At 38.7% G+C, this 11,293-nt stretch overlaps 1 protein-coding gene across 2 annotated transcripts; it reads left to right on the forward strand.

Annotated features, from left to right (window-relative positions):
• Positions 1–1,552: 1,552 nt before the first annotated feature.
• Positions 1,553–11,007, forward strand: idh3b (isocitrate dehydrogenase (NAD(+)) 3 non-catalytic subunit beta). Of its 2 annotated transcripts, none has more exons than XM_085456083.1 (11): positions 1,553–1,658; positions 4,165–4,338; positions 4,720–4,840; positions 4,989–5,049; positions 5,132–5,264; positions 5,651–5,784; positions 5,911–6,013; positions 6,270–6,416; positions 7,596–7,690; positions 7,871–7,931; positions 10,691–11,007. In XM_085456083.1, the coding sequence occupies exons 1-11, from the start codon at positions 1,617–1,619 to the stop codon at positions 10,766–10,768; spliced, it is 1,149 nt and encodes a 382-aa protein (XP_085312209.1). In that variant the 5' UTR covers positions 1,553–1,616; the 3' UTR covers positions 10,769–11,007. The 2 variants fall into 2 exon arrangements, with proteins under 2 accessions (XP_085312209.1, XP_085312208.1); XM_085456082.1 differs by lacking the exon at positions 10,691–11,007 and adding an exon at positions 8,812–10,277.
• Positions 11,008–11,293: the final 286 nt, after the last annotated feature.

Below are 11,293 nucleotides of genomic sequence, written 5' to 3' on the forward strand. Positions count from 1 at the left end.
TTGTGCCGTCCGCTTCGCCAGAGGTTGTTTGGTTTCCCCGATGTATAAATTCTGGCAATCCTCCTGGCACTTAACAGCGTACACTATGTTACTCTGTGTCGGGGGACACACATCCTTGGGGTGGACCAATTTTTGGCGCAGCTTGTTTTGGGGTTTAAAAGCCACAGAGACTCGGTGTTTAGAAAAAATGCGTCTCAACTGTTCCGATACTCCTGATACATAAGGGATCACTACAGGTTTTCGCTTGGGCAGCGGTTGTCCTTCTCTCCTGGATCGGCTGGAGCTTTCTTTAGGTGCCTTTCCAGCTTTGACAAAAGTCCAGCTGGGATAACCACATTTACTCAGGGCCTTCTTGATGTGCTGTTCTTCTGCCTCCCTGGCCGCTGTGTCTGTGGGGATGGTGTTCGCTCTGTGTTGTAGCGTCCTGATGACACCCAGTTTGTGCTCCAGTGGATGATGAGAGTCAAACCTTAGATACTGATCCGTATGTGTAGGTTTACGGTACACGTCAGCTTTTAGATGACATCTCTCACCTTCTCAACAAAATCCAGGGTGTTCTGGATGTGGTGTTCAGAGCTGCCTACCAACGGGTTGAAGATCGAAGCCAGAAACTTGGAGATGTTATAGGTGACAGAGTTGATCATGCAGACAATCGGTCTTAAAGGTGCACCCTGTTTATGTATTTACACCTACAGGCCAGTGGACACTCTTTCAATGATAAGGATGTACAAATCCTGGACAGGGAGGAACGCTGGTTTGAGCGCGGAGTCAAGGAGGCCATTTACGTGAAAAGGGAAAGACCATCTCTGAATCGAGGAGGGGGCCTAAGGGTACATCTTTCGCCATCTTACAATGCTGTGATTGCAGCCATTCCCCAACTCTCTGTGAATGGTACTCATGGCCATTGATCAGTGGGTTTTGGTCAGTGGTTGTTGATCAATGGTCATGAGAATTTGCATAATTATGATTAAGGAACTGACCTCCCAGCCATTGTTGGTTTCAGTCATTATGCAAATGTACTGTTTATAAGGTTGGGGAAACTTGCAGTCAGCTGAGACTGAAGAAGTCACTTGGATGAGTGACGAAACATTTCTCCCACAAAACGCTACGTCCAGATGAACAGAATCAACTTTTGGAGAACTCATCTGTGTAATTTTGGTCTGAGCATATGATGTGTCCTCTCCCAGGACATTTTAATCAACACACAAATCCTTTATTGCATTCTGGTGATGTTTCTTTTTAATAATGAGAGGGTCATGTTGAGGGCCCCAAGCTCCAACTCAACTCAATGACAGCTCTGTCAGGATCACCTTAATTGAGGGGGTCGTTCAAGTTCAAATTCTGTTTGAAATGTTTTTTCTAACGCTCTGTTTTGTTTTGTTTTCTGTTTTCTGCTAATTTCATTTATTTATTTATGTATTTATTTCAGACTGGCAATGTGATAGCACTGTGACATGTAAGGTGAGAACCAGGTTTGAGTACCATCTGGTTTATGGAAATTGGTCTCCCCGTGGAGTAAGCGGTAGTTTTACGTTCTCCCCTGCAGGTGGCGCCATTGTCCCATTATTACCCCTCCACCACAGAAGAAGTAGCCCAGTTGCTTCGTGCCTGTGACGATGGCGGTCGTCTTGAGGGGAAGTTTAGTAACGTTGTTCAAGGTGAGAGCACAAATTATGTTGACGGGCTTTTTGTGTAAATAGAAAAAAAAAAGGCTGCTTTAGTCATATTTCATATAAACGCAGCAAAGAGACGTTTACGCACTGAGTGTTGTCATGTGTTTCTTACGTGAATGCTAACCATCGTGAGCTTCGTGGACGTCTGCATTACTGATAGAACGATTCTGAAGTGTGTTTCCGTATCTGGAATTATTTTGCTGGACATAGTTCTCGGTTTGTTTTATTTGTCAGTAGATACGCGCCTTAATAAGACGTCCTCGTTAATTGAGAAGGTCAGCTAAATTAGCTTAGCCTCCCAGCCTGTGTCAGTTAACCATGTCAGTAACCTCCCTGTCCTTAGTGAACCGTTAGCTACTGCTACTCGTGGGGCTAATCACAAGCTTAGAGACTTGAAGCGAGCAACTCAGACAAGGTTTAGTTTTCAGTCAGATTTCTAGGTGTCAGTAAGAGTGCAAATATATTCAGTGTCTTACTTTAACTTGTAAGATTGCAGAGTTGGCCTTTTAACTTGTTGCCTACAGGTAAGATGCGGGTGAGGGTGATAATCATTCAGGATCACCTTGAAATATACAAACCGGTGACAAAATAAATGAAGAGGACGACAACATAAAGTCTCTTATTAATAGATGCTGGGGCAACACCAGGACAGTTTTACCATGCATTGCTACTGATTCCTAAAGTCTCAGGAACTCTTCCTGGATGGAAAACCACTTTTTCCCCATTGTGGTCGCGCAGAGTGCTGTTTTACCCGTCGATCCAAAACCTCCCTTAGGGTTTTCAGCTGTTGACTGACCATTATTCTCAACGACAATTTTTCATACCACTAAGTAATAAATTTCTCATAGATCTAAATGCAGATGTAACTCTTCCCATTGAAACATTAGTACTAGCCAGTACAGAGCCAGTAAAAAAAATGTCTTTAGCACAGTGCGAAGCTTGTGTCACAGGGATTATTTATACATATACTGACTTGATTATTTGGACAGATGTAATCTGTGGATCAACTATGACTCCAAGAAGAAAGCTCCTCCCCATTCTTTTTGTCTTGGTGGTCAGCAGACAGTAACATCTTCTGATGTTGTAGTGTACTAGTTAACACAATTCACCTAACAAGCCAAAGATTCCGTCAGGAAGGGCATCTGACCTAAAAATCCGTTGAGCTACCCATTGTTGCATGAAAGTTGCTGCTGCTGCTTCTGATTTGCTGATTGAAGCATAAATTCCCATTAACAGTATATGGATGGCAGAAAATAAGGATGGCATAACCTGGCTTGTTTGAGACCGATGCGCCTGCCATCTTTGCTCAAACAATGATCTACAAAGACTTCATCTTTCAAAGTCACCAACACCTTTTCTTATTGCCATTTTCTATTAATACAGAATCACCTGGGCCTGCTTAAAATATTCATATATGCCTCCAAACCTGATTGGAATTGTGTTATATAGTGCACCTGTGTGGAAACATCTGCATTTGTTGTTTCTTTATTTACGCAGATTTTTTTTTCTCATTTATTTGTCTGTGTGTATTTACACAAAATCCCCTACTGACATCTTCCCTTATAAAATGCATCTAGGCATCATCCTGAATAGCAATATGCATGAAATTACTATAATATTAGGTGAAATGTAATTTATAATATTATATACAGTGTTGTACCCTCATTCTCTCTTTCTGACTAAAACATGCTTCTCATAAAGTTGGGCTCACGTCATGACATGATGAAATGAGTGAAATAGGAAAAGACATTCCTGCTACACAAAGTTGTTCTCACTTGGTGTTTTTTCTAACAAATGTCTGAACACAGGTGCATTCCCCCAACATTGTTTTATTCCGATAATTTCTAAACATTCTAAAATTTCTAACAGACCTCTGACCAATGATCAATGACCAATAATAGTCTTGTTTCAAGTAGGCTAGCTGCTCTATTAACTTCTCTTAGGTCCTAAAAAGTTACCACAAAATGTATAATGTAGGTGCACTGTTTGGTATATGTGCAAATTATATATATATATATATATATATATATGTAGTATATCTGTCTACAAGCCCATAATAGTTGAGACTCATTGATATACTCAGTGGACTTATATTATCTACCAGTCTGTTGGTATCATCATGTATAACAACTGATTAAAACAATTAAAACTGTAAATAGGCTGGAGAAACACCATTCAATAATGTTATAATATGTTGCCCACAAGAAGACACTCTGCAGCTTCCCAGTTGGAACAACCCGTTGATCCAAACTAACTTGGGCAGAGTTGAGCTTAAATGAGTATATAAACAAACATAAATAGATTTAATTAACATGAATCTGTTGTATGTGTCTGAAAGGGAAAAAAATTCTGCAGTTGAGCTCTCGATATTAGGGTTTTCAATGTGTTGATAAGTAATACTATTAGAGAGTAGATATATGGGTTTATAGTATACTGCAGTGTTCTTTGTAATACTGTACCTAGTAAGTGTACCTTTGTTTCCCTCCTTCAGGGCCTGGTCGGTTCCAGGTGTCCACAGTTGGCCTCTCGTCCACTGAGTGTATCTGCTGGTCTCTGTAGTCCAGAAACACCACCGGCCCGTGCTGATGCTACCTTTAAAGTCACAATGGTGCCAGGGGATGGAGTAGGACCTGAACTAATGACTGCTGTAAAGGAAGTTTTTAAGGTACATTTACATAAGATTGACGATGGACTCATAACTGCTTTTTATCCTTATACCAAACATGTTGTCTTCAGTATATCAGGTTTACTGATGATAGAAAATAATAGGGAACTTTTGACAAAAAATACATGTACAGATTTTTTTTTTCTCTGTCTGGTCTGATTTTTTACATTTTTCTTATATTAAATGTTAAGAAGCTCCTTTTTCATCTCGTTGTGTTTTACAAATAATCTCCTTGCTTTACTTTTTCTAAGAAATCATTTTAAATATGGTGCTTAATGTTAAAGTAAAATAGTGCATTAAAACTGAGTAAGATTGTCATTCTTTATGTTGATTTGTGATTTTTTTTAAGAATGATTTTTTTTTCTCCCCATTTTTCTGAAGGCAGGTGATGTCCCAGTAGAATTTGAGGAATTCCACATGAGTGAAGTGCAGAACATGGCCAGCGAGGAAAAACTGGAACAAGTGTTGACCTCTATGAAGAGCAACAGAGTTGCCATTAAAGGTAGTCTTATTTCCTTTAATTCTTTGATTTTTCTCTCACAAAAAAATTGAATCCAATAACAAAAAGCTGATTTAAATGGCTGCACTGAAGTAGTCTGAACTGCAGTGTATTTAGGCTTTAACATGTTGGGGCACGTTACCTTATTTAGGAAAGATTCACACACCCATGGAATTCAAAGGCGAGCTGGCTTCATATGAGATGAGATTAAGGTAAATGATCAAATAAAAAATTGTGTGTTATTATTTGCATATGTCACGTTTAAAAATAACTCTACATCCGTCCACTCCCCAGGCGCAAGCTGGACCTGTTTGCTAATGTAGTTCATGTAAACAGCCTGCCAGGCTACAGCACTCGTCACAACAACCTGGACCTAGTCATCATCCGTGAGCAGACTGAGGGGGAGTACAGCTCCCTAGAGCATGAGGTAAACAGTACTCTTACTCACTGCAATCAGAGCGTAAACAGCAGTTTTACACCCACCTGCAAACACACTGGAAGGTTTGTTTAAGGGTTTTGAAAGAAGCCTTAAACTGGGCATCAGAATATAGTTAAGTCACAGAAATACAGATTAAGCCAGATTTTGATTTGTCCTTTACTTATATTGAGGTTCTTTAACTCTCCTATTTATTCATTTTAATATGAAACCTAGTTTACAGCATGATTATTTACACTTAGACCTCAAAGACTGTCTACAGTCAGGTTATGTGGGAGATTGTTGTTTATAGAACATAATGTATGTGTTCATTTTCTTGCATGATTCTTCGGCAAAATATATTTAACCATATGTTGTCATCCTCTTGTGTTTTCCAGAGTGTAACAGGTGTGATTGAATGTCTGAAGATCATCACCAGAAAGAAGTCACGCCGCATCGCCAAGTTTGCCTTTGACTATGCTACCAAGAAAGGGCGAAACAAGGTCACTGCTGTTCACAAAGCTAACATCATGTGGGTAATTTTTTTTTCTTTTAAAGGCAGCTTTGTCTTTGTTATTGTCTTATTTTGAAACCATGTACCTCCATTAAGGCTAAAAATTAGCATTACAGTAACTCCTGTCCTCGTATCTTATTTCAGGAAACTCGGTGATGGCCTGTTTCTGCAGAGCTGTGCAGAGGTGGCACAGCTGTACCCCAAAATCAAATATGAGAACATCATCATTGATAACTGTTGTATGCAGGTATAAACAGACTTGCAGTTCCTTCCCTTTGCCTTATTATTATTGTTCTTATTATCCATTACCATTCAGATTAAATAAGTGAATGCTGTCTTTTATTCCTAATTGTATATTTATAACTTAGCGTTTGCTAGAAGTGCTCCATTAAAAAAAAAATAGAATAACTGAAGACGTGCACTTTGATTTCACTGCAGTAAATGACCATAGCTGAGCACCGCTGATTCAGGCTTAAATTTGTCATTGTATTATTCTTCTGCAGCTGGTGCAAAACCCTTACCAGTTTGACGTGCTGGTGATGCCTAACCTGTACGGTAACATTATTGACAATCTAGCAGCAGGGTTGGTTGGAGGAGCAGGAGTTGTTCCTGGGGAAAGCTACAGTGCAGAATATGCTGTTTTTGAGACTGTGAGTTTCCAAAACCTCTCGCTTGTTTGTCTTTTTGTTTTGTTTTTTTCCTTGTCCTGATTTTACTTAAAAGCCTATACTTTCCCTTTTTGTATTACTGTATTATTATTGTTTTTCTCTGAACAAAACAGTGGTGTTTACAGCATGACGAACGGTAAAAACTGCGTTTTCTACAGACAACTGTAGCAAACACTTTGCGAGTGAAAAAAGAAAAAACACCCCTTCCCTATTGGTGTTAGAGTTTACCATGTCAGCCAATCAAAAAAATGAAAAGGCAACATGTGACAATTGGTTGTTTAGGGAGAAGGGGAAGTTTTTAGGAGTGACACCGGAGACGGAAAGTGGGCGAGCGAAAGACAGAGAGAGCGAGTTTTCATATGTGAGACATTAGTGACGTTTAGCGTGTTTGGAGGCTGTAGTTAGTGTGCTGTGTAGTTATTGTTTTTTATTATGTGTCAGTTAGACTGCTGAATTTTATATTTGCTCTAAAAAAGCCGTCAAAGGCAGATTCCAGTGTAAACGCTGTTCCCACATGGAAAACTGGACTGATGCACCTCCTGCTGTCAGACCTGCAGGGTTTAGGCCTTTGGTGTTCTCCTCTGTCTTATACTGAACACAAACTACATTTTTTTGGACTGGCACAAATAATTTGTGTGTCTTCTTATTTGATGCAGAACACCTGATCGTTCTGTAAATAGACTTAAATGGTTATATAAAAAACGTCTGAGGCCTTGGCTGCATTTTTAGGTAAATAGTACCATATAACTTTGTTGTTTGCAAAACTTGTGCATAATTTTTAGAAATGTACAATTTCTATTTGCATTTCAAGTTAAGAAAATGATTCATTAAACATGTTTGTGGGTTTTACAGTAAAAAATATAACTTTTCTACTCGGATTTTGAATTTTTTTGTCTGAATTTAGATCCACTGTGCTAATATAGTATACCAAAATGAAAAAAATAACTCAAATTTCAGATATTTGAGGTTGTGCTGAAAATAATGATACCAAACAAGGCAAGAAAAACACATTTTAAAGGTGAAATATAGAGGTAAAATCAAAAGTAGTCAAAAACGGCCAATTATACCCTGGACCCCAGAGGGTTAATGGACTGTTGGTTTCTCTGCCCAGATCCTTATACTGCAGTTTTTCATTTCTCGTATCATTTTTTTCTTTTTCAGGGTGCACGCCACCCATTTGCACAAGCTGTTGGAAGGAACATTGCAAACCCCACAGCCATGCTGCTCAGTGCTGCTAACATGCTCAGGCACCTCAAGTGAGTCACCTTCTACATGTTTTTTCATAATGAGTATATCAAATTTTACACAGTAGCCTCAAATTGTCTGTCCTAACCCAATATAATCATCAAGATCTTAAACAACCTCAGGCAGCTCTGTTTGTCTGAATGCAGACATGTGTCTGGTCACCTGTTCATTGTGATTATATTGTGTTGCAGTCTGGAATACCATTCTCAAATGGTGTCAGATGCTGTCAAGAGGGTCATAAAACAGGGCAAGGTAAGTGTTAGCTCTGCCCAGTCTGTGCTGCATGCAGGCTTTGAATGATAAGACCACCACTATGGTATATAAATCCAGAAGCATTAACATTATTAACACCAAAAGAGCTGTTTTTTCTGTATGTTTTACTTCCACTTTTTCAGTACCTCTAACAGAGTAAAATAACAGCTGATAGCTCTGCAATATGTGGGCAAATAAAGTCAGACTTGTATATTCTAAATCTGTGATCTTGGTATTGTGGGTCAATAACTGCTGTCTTTGTGTACACAAAGTCTCAAAGAGAACCTCTAAAGAAAATGGTGATAGAAACGTAATGTAAATCATTGATTACATTACACTTGCCTTAGATGAGCTTGCCTTAGAGCTCTGCCTTGCAGTCTAAGGCCAACAACATCATCTTAAATCTCAGTAGTTCTTGGCCTACAAATAACTCATCCTAACTGTTTGTATACTATACCATAGTGTGTTAAAGAGCCTTTGAATTCCTACTTTTAAGTCACTCTTAGCTCCTCTCTTTCAGTGCCTTCCTTGCTTAATTTTGTCCCTCTTTTACATGTTCAGGATTGTATGGGTTTGTTAACAAAATTATGTCGTAAATTCCTTTTTAAACTATTTTGGACTAAAAAGCTGCATCTGCTCTGTACTGAAACTAACATGCACTGACACAAACATGCACATGAAGGTGGTCAGACTTTGTCCCCTAGATGATGATAATAAACACCAGCTTGCAGGGTAGTTTATCATTAAATTATTATTATTTTTATTATTACACTGTCTGAATGCTCATTTTCTCCCATCTGCTTTAATTTCCTCCACCTCCTTGTACCCCATTGCCATCTGTTTGTGTGTGTATACATTTGTGTGTTTGTGCAAATTCCAGGTACGGACACGAGACCTTGGCGGATACTGTACCACTACCGATTTTGTGCATGCTGTTGTGGAAAACCTGCGTCACCGACCCATTTACTAAGATATTTCATCATAGACCTTGCTGACTGACTCCTTTTTCCCTAAATCTGGACGTTGTTCTTAACATGGTCTGGATGCATGTTAAGACACCCTCCCCACCCACCCACCCCAAATGCCAGCTCACTGAGAGCTGTACTATACATTTCTGACATAAGTTGCATCATAATGACATTAGTTCTGCTGGCTTGCTTGTAGATCCTCTTCCGTTAAGCTTTGACATCTGTTGATTTGGGATTAAAAAGTATACCTCATGATGTTTTGCATCACACAGCTAGACCTCCTGTTTCCTGTATTCATGCAGTCTCCTCTGCCCTCACAATCTTTTGTCCATTTGCATCTTTTTGTTTTTGGAGTTTTGAACTGATGAGTTCATAAAGACGATTTCTTCGCACATTGTGGGAAACGCATCTTTTTTTTTTTTTCTTTTCACTTTTATTATCTAAATGTTTCTTCCTGTCCCATCGGTCTCGCATTTCATTGAAAACTTGCTGTAAAGCCACCAGTCTTTTAAAAAGTTTGTATCGCCTTTTTTCAGAATTGGTCTAAAAACTAACTGTAACTCAGTAACAGTACAACGCTGCTACAAATTACTGCACATTTAAATAAAACTGTAATTTCATTATTGCAGCACTATAAATTCAACTATTGGTGCTGGGATTTCCTGTTCACTGTAACCTGGCGTAATTAAAAACATAATTGGCAGCTGTTGGGGAAACTGATATGAAAGATCAGTATCTTTGTGCATCAAAAAAAATTAAATGGCAGCATTAGCTTGCATTAGCCATTCACAATCAAAGTCACCATTGTTGTAGCATGTAGTTTATTAAAAAGAGTTATTTAAGCACATAGCAGAAGAATTTGTTACATGATTATACAGAAATCAGCCATAACATTAAAAACAATATTATTTGGATCCTTACTGTGGTGCTGCTCCAAGCGCTGACCATCAGGCTGTGGACATGGGACTTGTCCTGTGGTGTCTGACTTGGATGCTCACAAAGGTTCCTTTGATTTGTTTTGGTGTGATGCAGTGTAGTCAGGGAGAGGCTGCTGCTGTCAGGGAGTGTTGTCACCTTGGAAGGGTGTGCCTCTTCTGTAAAAATGTTGGTGGGAAGCAACAAATAAAACCTCCCAACAAATGCTCTCACAGCACATTGATCAATGTAATTTACATTTTAATTGGTTTTGATGTTTTTGCTGATTGCTGTATGGCATTTCCTAGTTTAGTCTTCTTTTTTTTCCCCACCATAAAGTCAGCACAGTTATAACTGCTACACTAAGGTTCAATCATCCTGTCCATCTCGCTTTTGGTACCATTTTGTATCAATTTGAAATGGAAGCTTGCTCACCAAAAATAAAAAAAATACTTTTTCAGTATACAGTGTTTGTGTGTTGACCTTTGACCCAAGTTCCCCAGTAAAAGCAATATCATGTGCCTTTAGCCAGCATTTAAATTTAAGTATTTCAACAAACCAAGAGTTTCACTCATACTGAACAACAACGTCGTGATCTTTCCTGGATCATTAAAATACACTGAAATACTGTATATGGTCATTTGATGTGTTTTAAATCCAAACCTGGACTGGTACTTGAAATAATGTGGGGCCAGAAAAAGAGAGGAAAGTTCAACTGATGCTTTTTTTTTTCTTTTCATATCATCATTCACACTGTGTTCATTCTGTGAGTACTGCTTTCAAAGGCTCTCTAACATGCTGACCGTGATACAGAATGTGGACATGTGTTTCTGCAGCTGTGCATATAATAACGTGCTGTCCTTATGTTTGCAACAGGTGCGCACTGCAGATCTGGGGGGCTATGCAACAAGCAACGAGTTCACCCGTGCTGTCATTGCTAACCTGTCGGTCTGAGCATTATGTTTGCAGATCTGTCAGCTGCTGAATCGCACACATTTTTAATTATCTTCCTGTCTTACACGCTTGTACGCACAGTACAGCCCTATCCCCCTACATTCTACACGCAGTGCCCTTCTTATCAGAGCAAAATGCAAATGAAATACATTGTCCACAATGTTTTATTTTTGCTGTTTTACAGTTGATATTTAAACACTTAACGTTGCATCCAATTAAAAAAAAAAGTGGATTGGTGATATTTTTTCTTTTTATTATGGTGCAAAACTTATAATGCTGTTACACTATTTCACACCACTTCCTGACATTCTACTGCCTTGCATGATACTCTAATTTCTACTTAATGATTTTATGTGTGGACATTAACCGGAAGTCAAAACACAACGTATGTATATTTCAATATTAATAAATGCTTCTTCATTTATGCTATATGAATAATAAATAAGAAATGGAATATGACATCTTGCGTGCAGAATCCTTGAATGAGCATTATGGAGACTAATACGGTGTTATTAAAAGTTTATT

This window comes from Copadichromis virginalis, linkage group LG5 (genome assembly GCF_057382275.1).
Source record: "Copadichromis virginalis isolate Kocher_CV1m ecotype Utaka linkage group LG5, C_Virginalis_male_GT1.1, whole genome shotgun sequence".
NCBI lineage: Eukaryota > Metazoa > Chordata > Actinopteri > Cichliformes > Cichlidae > Copadichromis > Copadichromis virginalis.